This window comes from Hydra viridissima, unplaced genomic scaffold (genome assembly GCF_058129835.1).
Source record: "Hydra viridissima isolate aposymbiotic clone 2 unplaced genomic scaffold, HvirCarnegie_v1 scaffold_2, whole genome shotgun sequence".
In the NCBI taxonomy this organism is placed as follows: Eukaryota; Metazoa; Cnidaria; class Hydrozoa; order Anthoathecata; family Hydridae; genus Hydra; species Hydra viridissima.
Window position 1 is genome coordinate 3,799,781 of NW_028324301.1, and position 20,579 is coordinate 3,820,359.

General features: G+C 29.7%; 3 protein-coding genes across 3 annotated transcripts; 2 read left to right on the forward strand and 1 right to left on the reverse strand.

The window, feature by feature from the left end:
• Positions 1-2,592: 2,592 nt before the first annotated feature.
• Positions 2,593-3,698, reverse strand: LOC145186933 (uncharacterized). The gene is made up of 2 exons (XM_080063238.2): positions 3,424-3,698; positions 2,593-3,136 (listed from the first exon to the last, which is right to left on the reverse strand). Exons 1-2 carry the CDS (start codon positions 3,564-3,566, stop codon positions 2,773-2,775), a joined length of 507 nt encoding a protein of 168 aa, XP_079919364.2. The 5' UTR covers positions 3,567-3,698; the 3' UTR covers positions 2,593-2,772.
• Positions 3,699-7,768: 4,070 nt separating this feature from the next.
• Positions 7,769-9,860, forward strand: LOC145190168 (mediator of RNA polymerase II transcription subunit 17-like). Its single transcript, XM_080066958.2, has one exon. It carries the CDS (start codon positions 7,951-7,953, stop codon positions 9,718-9,720), a length of 1,770 nt encoding a protein of 589 aa, XP_079923084.2. The 5' UTR covers positions 7,769-7,950; the 3' UTR covers positions 9,721-9,860.
• A 4,568-nt stretch (positions 9,861-14,428) lies between these two features.
• Positions 14,429-15,522, forward strand: LOC145187799 (protein BTG2-like). Its single transcript, XM_080064279.2, has one exon. The coding sequence runs from the start codon at positions 14,633-14,635 to the stop codon at positions 15,110-15,112; it is 480 nt and encodes a 159-aa protein (XP_079920405.2). The 5' UTR covers positions 14,429-14,632; the 3' UTR covers positions 15,113-15,522.
• The last annotated feature ends 5,057 nt before the right edge of the window (positions 15,523-20,579 follow it).

Genomic DNA, 20,579 nt, shown 5'->3' on the forward strand with positions numbered 1-20,579 from the left:
ACTGATACAGCACCACTAGATTCTGCCTATTGATGAAAACATTTATCATCATCTTTAAAGCAGATGTGATTGTCTCTTTCATTGATCTGTGACCATCATGGACTCTCAAACAGATCTGCTGCAACTATTGCATCAGCTGTGCTTGAGGATATTGGCATTATTTCACATGATGACAAAACGCAAGTTATTGACTGGCGCAAGATAAAGCGTCAGCGCATTAAAAAACAAGGGATAACTTGAAAGTTGATAAGGTTCAAGTAAAGGTGTTGTAACTTGAGGGCAAAAAAGACCGGACACTCCAATTTTCCATTAATAAGAGAACCATTGTGATGGAGGAACACATATCCTTGATTCAGGCACCTGGAGAAGGCTACTTTGGACACTGCACTCCTCTTAGTGTCACAGCTGAAGCATTAAAATCTACAACTCTTCTGTATTCTAAAGAACACAATATCATTTTGGATAACTTGCAAGTGCTAGGCTGTGATGAAACTAATTTAAACACTGGAAACAAGGGTGGTGTTAGATTAGATTGAGTTAAAACTTCAACAGCCTCTACAATTGGTAATTTGGTTTTTAAGTCTGTGAAGAAAACATAATGATATTAGTGTTGACTGTTTAGTCGATTCGCATAAAGATTGGTATTTTAATTGATGTCGAGAAGGCTTTTTGTGGTGTACAATTAAATCAGCATGTTTCTAATTGTTTAAACCATTAATGAAAGGATACTTCTTTTGTTTAAAGAAGAGCTGAAATTTTAGATCTATTCTGCGTTTTATAGCTGACTTTAAATGAACTGAAACTTAAATTGTGAACATCCACTTGAAATTCTGAAATTATTTTTAAAATTTTATTCATTTTCATAACTTATTAGTCACGCCCCCGTTCCACAGCATTCAGAATTACCCCGTTCCACAGCATCATTCAAATTTTATTTACGTAAATAAATTGCAAAATAATTTCTTATTTTCCTCTTTTTTTTTTTTTTTGTAAATAATCGGAATTACTAATAGATTTATGAGATTTTATACTATAAAATTTTAATAGTTTTTAAATGAGAATATTGAGCTTCGAACTCTGCAATTTCCTCCAAAAAGCTTGATCTTTTCGGCTCGAGCTAATTCGAGCCAGCAACTATAATACGAATTGTTTAGTGCTTTTATTTGTTTATATTATAAGATATTTAAAATGCGATATAACCATTATTTCTTCGTAAGCCAATTGAAAAACCATGATTATCCACCACTTTAGATAAAGTATAGTGTGGTAGAATTGGTAAACTCTTTTCCAAAACAACTAAGGTGCCTCACTTCCGATATAATAGGTGCTTGCTGCTCTTTATAAGCAAGCATGATCTTGGATCTGAGGATACAGAGGTCATGAAGCTACTCGTAGCCTTGCAACTTGAGTAGCACAAGTTCACCTTATCAGGCATTATGAAATTAGGCAAAATGTAAAATTAAGCATGGACCTTGTTATACAATAAAGTTTCAACTTTGGCAAAAACAGGATGCAAGAGTCAAGGATGCCTCCAAGCTATTTGAAGAGTTGCCATAATTAAATTTACCACAAATATTAGCTTCAATTAACCTAATGCTAAGGCGATGTTGAGCTAGTTAATAAAATATATTTAAAAAAACTATGCGAATACCCAAGTGTAACCTGGTTGGAAAGAATGAAAGTAATAAATTTTGTTTGCAAAATGGTTTCAGTGGTAGTCAATTTATAGAAAATTGTTGTAGCTGTTTCTTATGATATCTTTTAATGCTAATGTACCTAAAGTATTATGGCCTATTAGGTAATAAGGCACACTGGTCTAAATTTACTGAAAATATAAAATGTAAATTTGTTTTTTTTTTTGCATTAAAATATTATACAATTTGTTTGGTTTTGCATTAAAATATTTGTCATCAGGTTTGATAGGTTGTTAGGTTTTGCTAATAGTTTTTAAGGTATTCTTATATATTTTAAATACTGAATAATAACATTTTTTAAAAAAACTTCTTTTAGTGTAATTAATTATTACTTGGCTATTTATACCTAATGATATTATTAACTAACATCACTAAACATCTAATATTTGTGCTAACAATTAATTTGTTTATGACAAAAACTTGGTTTTCATCATTAACAATTTCAAAGCACATAATAAAATCATTGTTAAGCCCAAGAACTATAAATTAATAATTATAAAGATTTATAAGAGAGCTTTTTTTTAAAATATTTTTTGAATAAATTTATTACTTTTACAAGAAACACATTTTCAAAATGTTAAAAAACATTTGTTGTTAAAACTTCATGATTTGAAGAATTTTTTTGCAAGCTTAGTCCTACTAAAGAGTAACTTTAAAGTGCATTAAAGTGTAACTTTAATGAGACTAAATTGCAAAAACACTGAATTCTTTTACTTGTATACATAAACTGGTTAAAATATGTTTTATTTCCACTTTCAAAGGAGATTTTTGCAACAGTTTTCTGCATTAGTTTATATGGGTGTCTTGCTATCACTTTTTTTAAGTGCTAATCGAATTATTTTCTTGGCATGATCTTTTTTTAAGTATATTTTCCTTACTGTTTTAACACAATAAAATCTTTTAAGCCAGGCTATATATTTCTTGTTAACAACTGTAAGATATAGGAAGAACTTTTAAAGGCATAAATACAAAACTTATAAATACCAGAAAAACTTAACTGCAAAAAACATTTACATTTTCTTCTTATCTCCCAAGCAAAAGTATCTCTTATCAATAGCAAAATTTCAAACAATAATTGTCAAGCATACATCATTTCAGCCATGTAAGACATTGGTTTTGGTATATACAAAAGTTGTTCAAAGTAAGATGCTAATTCCTCAGGATTTGAATCCTCCACTGCTTGATTTTTTAGAAAACTATTTTTCAGGAATTGAGTGCTGCAACTCCAGTTATTATTATTCTTTTTTTTTTTACTGTTTTCTATTTGTTCAGAAAAAAGAAAGGCTTTATCAATTTTTAGCTCATCACTGTGGTGTTCTTTCAATTTACTTGATTCATTATCATCATATAGTTCTGAAAGAACAAGTTTAGGGCGATGCAATAGACGCTTCTCTTTCCTTTTCTCTTTTTTTCTTTTAAAACTTCTGGAGATTTCCCCAGATCTAAAATCAAGAGAACTTTGAATAATTTTGTTTTTATTAAATAATAAAGAGAGAGTATTATCAACATAAATTTATACAGTGCTTAGTGGTTTTGTATGCATTGATTCTTTTTTGTACTTGAATCAACTTAGTTAAATTATTTGAAATCTAATTATCTAAAAAAGGCTACTTCGCTAAAGTTTAATTTATACTTACTCATAATTATCATTATGAATAAAAAAAGAAAATTTTTTTTCATGGTTATACAATATTTATATATTATGTGGCTTATAAATAATTTCTTATACCTTAATTCGTTTTGAACACGCTTATGATTTTGTATCGGACTGACCATTAACTTTTCAAACACATAATCAAGCTCATCTTTTTTATAATTTGTTTCATTCAATTTCTTTTGATCCTTTATACATGATTTTTCTTTAGTACTCATTCTTTTTAATGCTTTTCAGCATTTAAACAACTGTATATGTCAATCTGCACCGTCATGTAAGTAAAAACAATTATTTTGCAGCCATGTTTGTTTTCAAGTTCGTGGTCACACATACTTACTAAATATTGTTCTTAGAATGAGATAATTTTGTGTTATATCAATTTCCTATCTTCCTCTCGAGGAAGAAGAGTAGTCAATTCTCAAACAAATATTAGATCGGTGCTTAACTATTGTGGTATTTTATTGCGACATTTTTTTTTCAAAAAGTGGCGTTTTTTATGTTTTTTTCATAACAATGATTGTCTCCTTTCAGATAAAGAAACTGCATTTTATGGTCTATCATTTCTCAAAAGGTTTGAATCCAGCATAGTCATTTCGCGATTTCAACAAACTTTGTGATCGCGAAATGATCAGGATAAGTGTCAATCAGCAAAATCCGAGTTGGGGTAATAAAAATCTCGTTGATGGAGAAGAAAGATTTTGAACATCAAATTTCAATGCACAGACACTTTTTGCAGCCGTGAAAAAGGCCTAGATGGGAGTTCGGTACAGAGTAACTACAAACAATTAGCGTCTAGAAGTTAGTTGCAACTGCACGACGATGAAAACGATACCATTATTGTATGGCAAAATTCAGTTCCTTCCTTCTCAAGATTCTGTAGACCACTAAAATTTGTTTTAAAAGAGAAATGTACATTGACGAAGAGGAAAACAGGAGCTATTCAAGAAAAACCTAATGGTATAAACGATTTTTTGTATTAAGGAAAAAATTTTTTTAAACTACGGTGGAAGGCAATGTCTGAAACAACCTAGCATCGAACAGTTATTACATATGCAAAGCAAAACCGTTGAAAATGTATGATTTAAAAAACGTCATCCAAAACTAGAAGAAATTCAAAAATTACAGTTTATGACTATCAAGCCTCTATTTGTGCAAACTGTTTTTTGAGCGTTGTTTAAACGTGAACTATAGATTAGACATAATGAGTTGGAAAGTAGCAAGAGAGAGCAAAATGAAACTCAGCGGAGCATGCGAAATAACTTTTTAATTTATCTCTTACTATCTTTTAATCCTACCATTTCACAGTTGTCTAAAAAATGAATAAACAAAAAATTTGTTCACCGAGACTCTGTCTTTGTTTAAATCTCCAGATGTACAACCAAAAATTAACTCTTACTTATCTTCGGAGAGTGAATGTGGTAGATTTTACATTTACTTATTAATTATTGCAGTTGTGGTCAGGAAATTCAAAAATAGTTTTTTTACCCCAAAAAACAGACTTCATACCGCAAAACTGTTGTTAATTGACTTCGTTTCTTGGTAAGACCGTAATGGCGCAATAGAATCGTGGTCTGCAAAAACTACACACTAAAAAATCAAAGTTTTCGATGAACTAAAAAAAAAACTTTCTATTTCTAAACTTCACGTATCACATAACCAAGTATTTATGGATAATGAAAGGTACTATGGTACATCTCCAACTAACTTTCTAAAATTTATTTAGATACCGCAGATTACGAACATTTTTTGCAATAAAATGGGACAGTTAAAAATCCATTATTTGGCTTTTGCAGACCACGATTGAATGAAATGGCAATGTGTGTGAAATAGAATAATACTGTGTATAAAATTTTCTTTACCGTACATTTTGGTGCATGTTTCATTTGAAAAGAGCATATGACTCAAAAGTTATAAGTTGATGGGATGGTGATCAAAGAATAATACCGATTATGTATTATTCAAATATTTCGAAGATCTTTTATTTTTCATTTACATCGTTGTTACAAAAAAGTCCTTTTAATTTTATTTTATTAGCTGTTCATTTTACAAGATGAGGCAATAAGAATAAATTTATGTTACTTATGGTTATGTGCAGGCTGTTATTTAATGGCCGTTGCTCGGAGACGTTTTTAAACTTAAAATATACAGTAATATCTCTTATACCCCATTCACACCAAAAAAAAAACTTGTTTTAATCGTGGTTATTTAAACTTGTGACGCATTTTTTCTGTTCACACTGCTTTTTAAAACCTTGTTTCAAATAAAAGAGTTAAAAAAAAGCTGTAGCTAAATAAAACACCGTTTTAAAAGCAAGTGTTACTAAAACCAGGGCTGTGGAGTCGGAGTCGGAGTCGTGGAGTCGGAGTCGGAGCTCATTTTGGCTGGAGTCGGAGTTGGAGTCGGAGTCGGAAAAATTGTACCGACTCCGACTCCGGTTTAAAAAAAATCTTTCAAAGTTTCATAATTTTCATAAGGATTTTATAGTTGTTACAAAACTACAAGTCCCAGGATGGTCTGAAAGCTGTAGGATATCCAGACACAATGGGAATTGTAGTTTGCAACAACTGGAGGACAACGAGTTTGACATGTTATTTTTAGGCCTTTAAAACAGTGATAAGCAATAGGGTATTTTGCTGCTTATCACTGAGAATCATATATCACCTCACTTGCGCTCTCCTCTACCTTCCCTTAAACTATATAACTTCATGATCCCCTAACTCCCGACTTAAATTGTCTGGCACTGTGCTACACATTCTTAGTAGAAAGCTAGGCGTGCCACCACCAAGCACCAAAGAGTTGCTCCACAAACAGAAAGACTGTAAGTATTCAATTAACTTTGTTTCTCTGGAGAGAGAGAGAGATTATTAGAAAATTAGCGATTGAAGAAGCTGTTAAACAAAAAGAAGAACTTAATGAATGTCTCAAGGGACGCTTTGTGTTTCTTAACAGAGTGAACTATTTTGCAATCAATGTTTAATTCTTTTTTGAAAAAAATAAAGCAGTTACCAAGACATTGGTAGTAAAAGACGCCAAAACTAATCACACCAGCGAATTTCTCCAGGTCTTAGTAGAAAAGATTCTTAAAGAATATGAGCTTAAAGAAGAACAAGTTCTTTCATGTTTGAAATATTGTCCAACTGACAATATTTCAAACAAGATTTTGACAAATTCATAATGTTATTAGCGACTGCATAAGAGTTTATTGCATAACAAGAGTTCAGAAAAGTTGTTTGTTCAGAAATTGTTTTCTTATAAATACTGTTTAAAGCACTAAGTGGTTGGATTATTTGTATCATAGTGATGAAATAGCCAATGTTAACATTTTACTACAGTTATTTGTTGTTACAAACAAATAACTGTAGTAAAACAAACAACTATTTGTTGTTACAAATTGGATACTTATGAAGGAGTCGGAGTCGGAGTCGGAGTCGGAGTCGGTCCATGATAAAATCAAGGAGTCGGAGTCGGAGTCGGAACAGCAGCTTACCGACTCAAGTGTACTAAGGCGGGAAACCAGTTTTTTTCTAAAAAAAAAAAAAGCCGATAGCTTTAGTTAAATTCGATTGGTTGTTTCGTTAATAACTTATGCATACCGCGGTAAGCTTTGGTACCGAGAACTTTATAATTTAAGATAATGCAAACCGTATTTGGCGTCAATAATTTCTTTTGTATATATAAGCAATTTTTAAAAAACAGTATTGTTGCGAATGATGCGTAAGATAACTTATGTAATAAATTTACCGAAAACTACAGCCAAGAATATTAAGGAAATATAACCGAGTAAAATACAACCGAGACTCATTTTTATTACATTTGTCTTTGGCGCAACCGAACCATAATTTATTTATAAATTTTTTTTACTTTTTAGTGAATACGATTGCAAAATGTTCTCATAAAGTACGTGACAAACCTTTTCACTTTAGCGTTTGTTATAAAAAAAGCAAAGTTTTCTTATTGTAAAACAGAAAAAATTGGTTTTTTTTTTAATTTGTGAGTTGTATGGTAACTTGAAAAACTTTGTCACGATGTGGTTATATGTATCAAAGCTCAACCGATTTTCTGAAGTTTAATTTAGGCAAAAATGAGCCCTAGCCTTTGTGCGCGAACATGTTTTGCAGAAAATATTGGCTTTATTCTAACCCCAACTCTGTCCTGGAGGTTGCTTATAAAATATATATTTTAATTTCATCAAAAAGTGCATTGAAAAACCTTTCCAACGATACCAAATATGTTGCTTTTTTTTTTGGCTTTTGAACGAAATATCAACTAAAGCATAAATGCAGTTTTCGCTGAAAAAAACCTTGTTTCCCGCCTTAGTACACTTGAGGACTCCACAGCCCTGATTAAAACTCGGTTTTTTTGGTGTGAATGGGGTATTATAAGTTCTCAAAATTTCTAAGAACGGAAATACCGCGTAAAACTTATTTTTTACTTTAATTAATTGGCGCTGCGATGGCAGTGAGCGACATTTCTCCACTTTATTGCAACATTAGCACGCTGTTGTACTAGTTTTGGATATTTTAATGGAGTTTGATACTGGATTTAGGTTTCCTGCTTCATGATTATATTTAAAAAATTGACATATTTATAATTGATATAATCATGTCAAATTTAAAGATTAGCGTAGAAAGACTTCTCGAACAAGAAGTAGAAGAAATAAGTAGGTTCGGAGAAGAAAAATATGTAAAGCCTCTAACTTTGTCTGAGGAGCTAACGCACAATGCAGAGAGAATTGATTTCTTTGAAGGGCAACTTCCTGAGATAGACGATGATTTAGATAAGTTAGACGAAGATGATAAAAACAATGAAAAACAAAAATGGCCATGGGAGAAAATACATTCGAAACTAAGAATATCTCTTTCTGAAATCTGTGTGTTGTATGACGTTCTCCAATGTATTAGTTTTAAGAAATATTTGGTACTTGATCGTGTTTCTCAAAATGTAGAAATCCCAAAGCCAACTGTTCAGATGTTAGACAAAAGAAAGTTTCTTGCAAGAGCAGGTGAATTAATTTCTAAAGGAGCTTCTATGCTTCACAAAGAAAATACCCAAAAGCAAGTTATAGATTTAGACCATGAAGAGGAAATGGAATATTACTCACAACTAATGAAATTGCGACAACACTGGCGTGTAAAAAAAGTTGGAACTCAGATCATTAGTGATATCAGTCTAAAAACATCAGGTTCAAAATTTTGGCATCCTGGTTTTGTTGAAGTAAAAATGGACAATCAAGAAAAATTGCATCATGAGTTTGATAAAATGTTTAGTGTAACTGTTAGTCCTGATATTCTTCAGGACTCATCTATACATATAAAAATTGTTGATAGTAAGTTTAATATTGTTTCTGAAACTAGCTCACCTTTTTTGTCTGAAATTTTGAAAAACACAACTCCAATATGGAAGCAACATTTGGTTAAAGGTCAAGAATATCTTTTCAACAAAGAAATATTTTTCAATCTAGCAAGCGATGCATTTAAATTTCCATTTCCAGGGGTAGAAGTGCTAAATGAAAAAATTCAGTGTGCAATACAAGATGTTATAATCACTGTTAGTTTAAATCGTGGTTCTTTGACTTGTGGTAAAGTTAGTAATTATTCTAGCACATCTGCTGATAATCTAAGATTAGAATTGTATCAGTTGCAATACAAGAATTACATATTAAATTTGAATACTCATGAAAACTCCCAAAAGCAAACCAATAGTTCTGTTTTTAACAATTTATTGAACTGTAAACCACTTTCAATAAGAAACAGTATATTAACAGAATTCATGGATGCTGCAAAGCATCATGTATGGGTAAGCAGATTGAAAAATTATTTTACAAAGAAAAATATTAGTTTAACTGAACCAAAACTTATTGTTCATTGGAGTGTGTCAGATAAAGGTTTATACACACTGGCTAGTATAGCATTTTTTTATCAAGTCGCAAAACCAAGAATGCTAATTTCTATAACACAGAATGAAATGAAGATAAACTTTTCAGATTTTACTACTGTCCAGCTACCTTTTGATATTGCATTGCTTGATTATGTTATTGACCAGAATATTTGCAGTTCAATAGCAAGTCATATTACTCACTTGTGTCAAAAACATAACTGGAAGTTTATGAAGTTTCAGTCCCCTAATAAATATAAATCACTTATTGGATATGGTGTTATAGCCTACTCATCATCCTTAAAGCGTTGTTTTAAATTTATTGTGAAAGATGTATATGAAGTTTTGGTAGAGGTGTCTACCTCTTTTAAAGAAGATAACTTTTTGTTAGATGAAAGTTTTGATCAAGTATGTGTGTCCTATGAAATGCTTTATTGGTATTCAATTCCTGGAGAAACACTGACAGAAAAAATAGAAATCTTATTACTCAGTAATTAACAGAGGTAAAAGGTAAAAAAATTTAAGCAGTGAAACCAATTTTTCCTTTTAATTGGATGTGATTTTTATTTAAATTGGATGTGACTTTTATTTAAAAATTAGGCATCTTGATAACTGCTTTGAATTAAAATGGATTCATATTTGTATTGTTTTTTTTTAAATATTTATTTTAAAATCCCAAAAATTAAGTACTATAAATATATGGTTCACAGTTGGGCTGGTTCAAAATAACATTATTTACCCTATAAGTTGTGGTTCCATTGAATAAAAAAACAACACAGAAAATATTTGAGCATGTTTGATCAATATTTAAAGATTGCGATAGTTTTAAAGTTTGCAATATGTTAGTCAAATTCGGTATTTCTTGGCAGCATGTCCTTTTTGTAGTCTGGAAAATTACATCAATGATCCCTTTCCAGCTGATGAAAATATTTCTTTTGAGTTTTATCATTTTTAATGGTAGTATTGTATTGATCGATGAGGGCAAATCCTCTGTCCAAACTGTCCAAATTAATAACCTGTAGGTTGACAAGGGATCCTCTTTAAGAAACCCAAGAATCTGAAAAAAACGAAGTTACCAAAGGTGTCTTTGTGAAAGTTTATTTTCTTTTTATAAACTTTGTAAAAACTATTTTCGACGGCATCAGATTTTTCGTTTTGAATCAACTAAAAGCCTTATCAGAAATAGGTCATTCGTTGGAGAGCTCACCGGTGCGTAAACCACCCCGTAACATACTTGAACAATCAAAACACAGATGTTATGGAATCTTTTTTCTTCTAGTTTTCTAAGACAAAACTGTTCATAGATCGACAGCTAAATCTATTTAAAAGCTGCAAATAGCTTTAACCATCCATCTCGCATTATGTGTCAACTTGCTCAATCCTCTCGAAGGAAACTCACCAAGAAAGGTTACTACTAGTTCAAAAAACTTGGGACACCTAATAATTGATTTACTTCCTCTTAGATAAATAGGATTTTGCAGTTTCAATATGGCGGCTTTATGTGCATTTTATTACCAAGATTATACTCTAATCTGCCCATTTCAACAACTTTTCTGGATTCTATATTCTCTCATTCAGCTTTTTTTTACAAACCAACATTTTAATATATTTTTAAACCTTTTGTTTTTCTTTTAATTCTCGTGGGAACTCAGTTTTCGTAAAGAATATTTTTTTTATGTTTACTTGGTGCACTATCAAAAGTTTTATTTTGACAAGAAAAACAAAAAAATCTGATAAAAGAAATAAACTCCCGAATTGTGACATATTTTAGTTCCGCAGCAATGAAGAAAAACGTTACACCAAATTACTTTCTAAAATGAATTATCATCTGTTAGACTAACTATTGAAGCGAACTGTCATTTTCTTGAGCAATTTTGCATACTAAATGTGATTAACAAGAACTAAACAATAAGAATTAGTTAATAGGAAGAATAATTATAACGAAGTACTAATAAGAATAATGATAATTTTGATGTAAATAAGATTATTGATAAACATAATGGAGAAAAAAGAGGAAATCTAAACACTTTTCGAAATTTAAAATTTAAATGTTTTACTAACTTTACTAATTTAGTTATTTACTTTTATTCAAAATCCATTAAAATGTGCTTCTTAAGCGCTTTCATAAAAAATATTTAAATATGTGGTGCTTGACTGCATGATTTTATACGATTTTACTTCGTAAATCGTAGTATTAACCAACCAAAGTTTTACATTCTTACCCAGTGCGGTTTTCAAATGTCATAAGCAATAGGAAAGAAAATTTTATAAACGAGGAAATTGAAACAAAAAACCAAGTTTCGAAAGCAAATACTATGGTCAGAGTTTTTCAGCGATACTATGGTCAGATATTAGAAAGAAAAAACACCAAAATTCCAACGTCAAGTTTTTTATTTTTTTCATACCTCTGTATGACTCTCCTTGACTAATGATGTTCTCAGTCCTTGGTTCCATGGTCTAAAAAAAATTAATTAAAACTTCCATTCCAGTGAAAAAAATTTTAAAATTATTAACTAAAGTAATGAGTTTTTTACTGCAATTTAAGTGCATATGACATAAAATTTTACTTATTTGATAATAGTTTGCACTATTATTTATTATAACCAAAGTAAGTTTATATTTAATGACAAATATTTTAATGTCTCTAATACATTTGAATCATTGATAAACTTTTTATAACTTTTAAGGTAACAAGTTTTTCTTTTCATTATTTTTTTGTACTAAACATTTCTTTACTTGCCTATTAAAACGTTTTTTTAAAAAATTAACAAAAAGGAAATTTATCAATTTGTAGGAAAAGCTTGTAAAAACTGATTTTTATAAATTGTTTTTAAGAAAATAACATTAGCAAATTTTGAATATTTTTGTTTTTTTAATCAAGCCTGACCATAATGAGCGATGAACACATTGTATTTATCAACAACAACAAAATTTAAATAAAAATCAGTATATGTATTATAAAAATTTACCTTTTCTTTTTGAAGTTAAATTTAATTTAAGAAGAAACACTTTTTTTTTGTTTGGTTGTTAAATATTAGAAATAGATTAGTTCAATGATATAAATAAAAACAGTTTATACCACTATAATATTGCAGACTAAGGTTAGGGATGGCATTTAGAACCGAATTTGCGGATATCTTCCCCGATCCTGTTTCCATAAAAAGAGTTTAGGATAAGTGTTATTTTCCCCGTCGCGGATTTGATATTTCCCTGATTTAATCGGCTCCAGAGAGGAGTGGGTTGAGGAATTGGGATGACAGTTTATTTAAGGTGAGTGCACGTTAGCATAAAAATACCTTTTATGTAATATATGAATGTATAAATAAAATACATTTTTAAAAAGTTTTTAATCTCTCAAATGCGGAGCGATAATGGTAATAAGTACCTGTGGTTTAAACGCCCCAACCACGCTGTGGATCAAGGGCGACTTTAGCATTTAAAAATTGCATTCACGGGGCGGTTTAGGGATCAAAATGCTTCCCCCTCACCCTTCGCCCCCCCTTGCCAAATCCCAAATGTCGAAACTAATAAATTGAAATGAATTTATCTTATTATACTTACGCAGTCGTGTATACAGCTATTAGTAGGAAAAAAGACGTAAGATAGCTTAATAATTTTGTTAGCTTAATAACAAACAAGTTTATCGAAGGTTGCACGAATAGTCTAGTAACAAGATTAACTTTTTACGACATAAGTTACACAAACTGTTAAGGAATTAATCGATAGTTATTCGAGTGTTAATCCTATTCTCACTCTTGAGTTTATTTTTAGCTACCAGATAATCAACAACAATTTACTTGCTGAAACCGATTATTGTATGATTTTCCTTAATTATTAACAATTAGTTGTATTCTCTTTGTATTTTAAAAACATAACGTCGATTATTTAAATAAAATAACAGCGAAGAAGGTGTTGTGTCTCCGCTGAAACATTCTACATATTTAAGGCACAGAAGAGTTCTGAAATTAGAAGAAGATCGGTTTTTAAACTACAATCAACATAAATCTAAATTGAAACTAAAAAAACTTTAACTTTTCTAATCAGAGGATTATTGTATATAACAAATAAAGAATTGCGGAGCAAATTGACTTTGTTGCTACAATTTTACTATTAAAGCAAATGTTTTAACAAATGTTTTCTAAGTTGCTTTGAAATAGCTAAAATTTCCCTCATATGTTTTAAAAATCTGCCTGATGCAAAATAGCGCTATCGCATTGCACCATAAAATTGATATAAATTTTGTTAGTTTTAGCAATTTTTCATAAATGCTTTTAGTGATCATCTTCATAAAATTTCTAAATTATTGCGTAACATTAATATGCGACGCACCCCTATGAAAACATCCTGATTTGTTGAAGAAAAATTGTTCGTTATTAAAAATTTTCGCCGCATTTTTTCCTGCTTTAAAATCAAAAATAAAGTTGTCCTTTCAAGGCAAAATAGTTCTTTGTGTTTTGAAAGCTGAAGAAAACAAAATTTTCCAAAATGAAAAAAAAAAAAAGTGATAAATGAAGTGTTTCATCTGAAATATAATAAACTCAAAGTCATTTCAAGTCTCTTAGCAGTTTGCTAGACACTCCGTTTCGTGTTTATACATTTTTATAAACAACAATCCAATTAACGGAAGGAATATTAATTGCAATCAAGTGAACTTTTAAAAATATTATCAAAAACTTATCCCTATCAAACATCACTTAAGTAAAGGTTAAAAAAAAAATTCAAAGTGCGTTGAGAAAAAGAGGACCTTGAATAATCTTATGAGTCACTCAATCGCAAAAATATATCCTATTCAAAACGTTGGAAAACATTTTAATTTGCAAAAACTTTTTAAAATATTTATGTAACAAAAAAAAACGCTTTGAAAAAAAAAACAAGATTTTGAGCAAAATAAACCCTATTAAAGCTTAAAATTATAGAAACTTGCTTTAGCTAGATCTAGAAAAACTGTTTTTGTTTAATCTCTTTGAAAACCTCTGTGTTGAACAATGTTTTTGGGTTTCCACTAACTATCTTCTGATTGGCTTATTTTTTAGTTAAAGGGAATAACGTCAAACTTTTATCAATAACATTATAGAGTGGTTTGCTATATGGGAGATAATATTTTAAATTAACGAAAGAGATTTTTTCTTTTTTAGACGCTCATAAATGATTTGATCTAATCATTTTTGTTCGTTATCTCTGATCTAAACAGCTGCTATGAGCAAATGATGAATAAAACAAAAAAACATTCTTTGTCCACCGCATCAAAACAAGAACGGCTTTCTACTGCAACTTCTTATTGTTAGATAGTTAATTTATGGTACTATAATTTAAGTTTAAAACTATTTATTCTGAGAGTTGTGTTTAAGACTGCAGTTTGGGTTTACATTCAAATTATTTGGTGGTATTTTATTTGAATGAGACATTAGTTATGCTAAAAGAAGTCAAATCAGCCGTTCAGTTCCTTACGAAGATCTTATCCTGGAATCATCGTGTACCAAACACAAAATTAGAGAATTTTTCAAATTCTCTAGAAAAACTTTTACAAACAAAATATGAAAGACACTGGCACCCTGAGAAGCCTTTTCAAGGTTCTGCATTTAGATGTATTCGTATAAATGCAAAGTTTATTGACCCAAGCATAATAATAGCAGCAGATATGAGTGGCTTAACTCAAACAGATCTTGAACAAATGCTGCCTAAAGAGTTCACAATATGGATAGATCCTCATGATGTATCATATAGAATTGGGGAGGATGGTTCAATTTGTGATATACCATTACATGATACTTCATCACTAACGCCAAATACTGAACCATCATTTAACTTTACAAACCAACATTGTCATTCAGAGATTCCAAGATCTAACATAATTGAGTCGGCATCAGTGTCTACTTTTGCCCCATGTTGAATAATATTCCTTCATGGTCTTTCCTGTATATTTTATTGTTTGAATTTTCTCAGATACCTCGAATATTATTAGCTTGATAGAAATTTTGTCAGAAATTTTAATAAAGTTCAAGTTTGCATTTTTTTAAAGCACTTTTATTGGCAATAATTATATTATTTTTAAAAAAACAACAACTAATAATCTTGTCTTTTCCAAGTCTTTATAGTTAGCAACAGATTGTAGGGAAGTGTGCTGTTTTTAAGGACTTTTCCAGACTTGTAAATATAATATGTAATTCATTTTCTCCAGAGATGTGTCATATCTTTTGATTTTTGTTTTTTAACTTTGATGAGGTCATTGTTCTTGTAATTTGTAAATTGTGTTAATTTGTAACTAAAACAACTTATTGAAATTATTAAGATCCTATTTTTGTGTAGCATATGATATTTCTATTTTATTTTTCATTGTCATCCAATCAAGATTTAATGTAATGTTTTGAGAATGTGTTAATCATAATCCATAAAAAGTTCAAATATCTGTGAATCAAATGCAATTTTTATAGTTCTTTTGAATGCTCTGTGTATGTTTCCTTCTCTTTCTTATATTATATATATATATATATATATATATATATATATATATATATATATATATATATATATATATATATATATATATATATATCTGTTGCAATATAAGTATATATACATGTGTAGTCTATTATGCAATGTAAACATCTATTCTGCATACATATACTATAAATGTATATGTATAATATTTTTATGTAGTAAATGACTTACATTTATATATTTGTTGCTGCTATTGTCTAACAAAACTCCAATGCCACCATTAAAAATTATAAATAGTCAAGATTTGCAAAAAGTATCAGTATTATTAGCAAGATTTATTATGATGCATGCAGTTAATTTTTTTTTTTTATTTTTTTAGAAGAATGCTTTCCGCATCTCTCAAAGTTTGCAATTAATAATTGTTTTTTGTTTAATTTTTATTGGGTGTCATCTTGAAATTTTTACTTTTTCTGAGCTTTAAGTTAAAACTACCATCTTTTGATAAATTTCTTCATATATATATATAAGGGATTATTTTATTTATGCTATATAAGGTTGATTTATTTGTCAATTTCTTAGGTTTAATGTAAATCAAATGTAGTTGTAGATTTAATGCTTTGGTCATGATCTACACTGCATTTAAATTTTGTATATATTGTTTATTTTAAATTGCCAATGAAATATATATCAAATCGGAAATTACTTAAATCACATTTGATCTATAGTGCTGACTTATTATAATTTCTTATGGTTTTAAAGTAGTTTTTTAGAAAAGAATTGTTAGGTAGTAGCTAACCATGTAGTAGTATTATCACCATTATTTTTGATCACTTTGTAGCAGTTCATTATGCTGGTAACATTTGTTTTATTTCATGTTAATCTTCTGTCAGATTACCATTTAAAAACTAGATTTTTGAAGCAATCAAATAGCATTTTACTTTTAAAAAACGAACTTTTCTCATATGAAAACCGAATTGATATCTTATTTTAAAATATCAATTAAGTTTAGTTTTTAAGCTTTACGTTAATATTGACAAGCTAATGTAATATAGGTATTAAAGTTTACATTCAATGTTATTCATATAAATAAATAGCATTGAATACATTTGATTTAGAAGTTGAAGAAAATCTTGATATACAACGTAAAATCTAACAATTATTGGTCGTTGTTTTGTGGTTATGTGATGGTCTTTCTAACCATTAAAAGAGCTATGAGCAGTTTTTTCTTCCTGGTAATAAAATATCTCTAAAAAACGTGCTTTAGTTTAAATACAGCTCTAAGTGAGCTTCGAAGCTAAAATTTGTGAGCATTCATCGTTTAGATACAAAAATTTTTTTTGATAAAACAAAAAAAAGCTTTAAGGGTGGTAAATGAAAAAGAAGCCCCACAAAGTTTTGAAATCTTTATTCTGGCTTTTTCGCAATATTAACTGTTTTATTTGCGTTTACAACGTTTGACAAAATGTCATTTCGACTTGAAACACAATCTCTTCGATCGGGTTTACTCTATTTAATGACGCAATAAAACATTTATGACGATAGATTTTTTTTAAACGTTGATAACCGTCATCTTTAGGTTTTCAAGACAATCCTTTCTATGGAAACAAGAGGTGTCTGCGCAGTTATTTTTTTCTGTCCTACCAAGCGATAAAATAAATGAAGGAGGTGTTTACAAAACAGTAATCAGTGTTGCGATAGTTTAAAATTTGTCCCAACATCTTTAAAAGCGCTAAGTAAAAATGATTTTTCTTTTTAAAATGATTATTGATGTTAGAAAAATTTCCGAACCAGCCTGAAAAGTGTAAAATTTAAAATTCATTTACTTTGGATTTTTCGTGAGCATTACATTTTTCCAACTTTAAAATAAAAGTTTCTTCTAAACTTCTAAGATCCACATGTCTTAAAGCTCATATCTTCATTAAGAAAGCAGTTGTACCCGCTAAAAATTGTCGTCATAAAATTAATATATCTTTTTCTTGTTTATTTGAAATAAATTAAAGGTTCACCATTGGCATCACCATTGTGAAAAAAGCTTATTATTTATTTACAGTGGATAAATAGTCCAAGGAAGAAAATTTTACAAAGAGAAAACAAATTGATTATGTTCCGCCTATTTTCCGGCAGATTTTTTGAAATTTAAAACAGATGAACTTTTTCTTGCATGCAAAAAAATAACCAACTTGCTTTTTAAAGCAAGTTGGTTATTTTTTTGCCATTTTTTTATCTTACTATGACTTAATACAATTATTAAATAAATATTAAAATCTAAATTGAGGCCATCGTTTTATTATTCACTTTCATAAACGTAACTTTAATTTACAGGAAATACTGATTACTTTAAATTTCGAGTTATCGGTTAATTACTTAATTAAATCTTCACTACACAAATCATTTAAACATTTGTTAATATCTAAGTTATTCAGAAGTCAGGAGTTTTCATTTCGTAACAACCAAATGTGTGCTGGGGTAAATCTTAAAAATCATACGCCTTCGTAACATTACGAATCTCTTGAAAATGTAAAATTTATCAAACTACGAAATAATCTTCGTGATTAAAAAAAACTACGAAAAATTTTCGTGGTTTTAAAAGAAAAATCACAAATTCCAAATTACGTAAATCTTTGGGTTTTAAACGACTAAATTGTTTCACAGTTTTTGCAACGATTTTAATTTTTTTTTTGCGAAGTACGAGAAAGTCTTTGTTTGATAACATAAAACCCTGGTCAATGTTGTTGGCATGGTGTAGCACCAAACCCTTTTCCCCCCTTCCCCCATTGAATAGGAGGGAGCCAGATATATACTCAGTCTGTCAGAAAAAAAGTTGTTTTTTTGGATCTTTTTACAAGAGTTAATTGGATATCAGCATTACTCTCCTTGTTTTATTTACATTTCCTTGAAAAACAATGAAAATTAAATTTCATTGTGAAATTGTGCTCACCTGGTTTATTTCATCTTTTACCTGATTTATTTCACTAATTTCAAAAAGTTTGTATATTCAAGAGATTAGAATTGGAAAAAAAAGGAAAAGCCTCATGCTTTTCTTTATTCAGACACTTGTTCAGAGTTTACATTAAACCTGTAGCATTTACACGATATGGTAAATTATTTGCTCTATACATTCCGACAAAATGTGCAGAGTAAATAATTTGTAAGCAAGTAGTAATAACCTGAATCTATTGCCAGAATGAAAAGTCCTGAGTTTTTGTAATTTACTAATTAAATTTTACTTTTTGATTTTAAAAGAAGTAACCTTTTTTTGCCTTAAAATATCTAAACTTTCGTTGTCAACCTCCTAATATTACGCATTTTGTTCATAAAACAAATGATAAAATTAAAAAGTGAGCTTTACTTTGTGTAGTCATCATTTTACCCATAAGTTGAAAAGGCGTTCCAATCTAGGATAGAACTTTTAAAGTTATTAGATTTCATAAAAATAACAGGAAAAGGTTAATGGAACGAAAATCTTTAAATGAAAAAGACCCGAAAAAAGTAAACTTTATTCTTCTCAAGTGATTTTTCTAAAATTTTTTAAATTTTATTTAGCTAATCAACTTCTTTTCAATATCAGCATTCAACGTCATGTAATGCAACACCTAACAATCTCATCGTCATCCAAAATAACCCCTTAAACTCTCAACGTCATCCAAGATTTTAGCCAACGTCAGTCAGGAAAATTGGAATGATAATTGAAGGTGTTGGGTGTAATACCCAACATCCTCAACCAATACTCTCGCACTTCCAATACGCATTTTTTGTATATCGTTTTTATGGAACAATTTAGAAATAAAAAAAATGCCTTTTTTCCACCGAAGATAGAGGACAATTTCTTATCTTTAGGTTTAGCTGCAGTTGATGTAAACTTATTACATTCTTATAACTAAGTAACTTTTATTTAAAAAACCCCAAATTAAACTTTACAAGAGGATATTGCAAGTAGAATTGAAACGTCAATCTTAGTAATAAGGGATAGGGAGGGTAAAAAACACAAAAATTACAAGATATTGGAAAAGTTATGTTACATTTTAAATGGTTTATTGTGCTACATAAAAGTGTTGTTTCCCTCTACAGAAAAAAACCTTCAAACGTTGAAAAGTATTCTTAAAGTATTTTGTGTAGGCACTTAGGTATAAGGTGATTATTTCCTCCTGCCTGGAAAAAATAGTCACTAAGCCAAGACCTATTCATAGAACATGTATGTATGTATGTATGTATGTATGTATGTATGTATGTATGTATGTATGTATGTATGTATGTATGTATGTATGCATGCATTCATGTATGTTTTATAAATAGGTCTTGGCTCAGTAACTATTTATTCCAGGCTGGGGGAAATAAGTACACTACACCTGAACCAATCTAAGAACACCAAAGAAACAGAATTGGACCTCTCATACAGTTGGTTTATGAAGCACTTGTAAGTTTCCTATACACTTATCTAACGGTTAAAGTTCATGAAAAAAGTGACACAGAAAGGATAACAGTGTGATTTAATTTTCTTTTGCATTACTTACATTCCAAAACTCTGATTGCTAAGCAGGAGTAATAATTTTTTCTTATAAAATGCTTCATAGAATCAGTTAAATACTAATTAGACATCCAACCAGCTGCTTTTGGATAACTAAAAACAATTGCTCTGAGGGTATTGATTTTTCCAATATACCTAAATATTTACTCTAAGGAACAGAAAAAAAGGAGAAATATGATTACCAATACCATTAATTTGGCAAAATACAATTACTAAAGTTTCCCTTTCTGCAATACAACAGAGTTAACTTGCTTTACTCTACATTTTGATAGGATGCTGTACAGTTCCAATGTTCCAAATAAATTCAGGCTTTAAATAGCCAAATCATGTGCTAGACAACGTGGTTGAGTTAGGACAACCCATGAAACACTTGTGCTGTATGTATGTATGTATG

Excerpts from the sequence above, each read along its gene's own strand:
- LOC145186933 (XM_080063238.2), bottom strand. The coding sequence starts at position 3,566 with ATGAGTACTAAAGAAAAATCATGTATAAAGGATCAAAAGAAATTGAAT. Across the intron at positions 3,137-3,423 it reads CGTGTTCAAAACGAATTAAG|ATCTGGGGAAATCTCCAGAA; the intron begins GTATAAGAAATT and ends TCTTGATTTTAG.
- LOC145187799 (XM_080064279.2), top strand. The coding sequence starts at position 14,633 with ATGCTAAAAGAAGTCAAATCAGCCGTTCAGTTCCTTACGAAGATCTTA.
- LOC145190168 (XM_080066958.2), top strand. The coding sequence starts at position 7,951 with ATGTCAAATTTAAAGATTAGCGTAGAAAGACTTCTCGAACAAGAAGTA.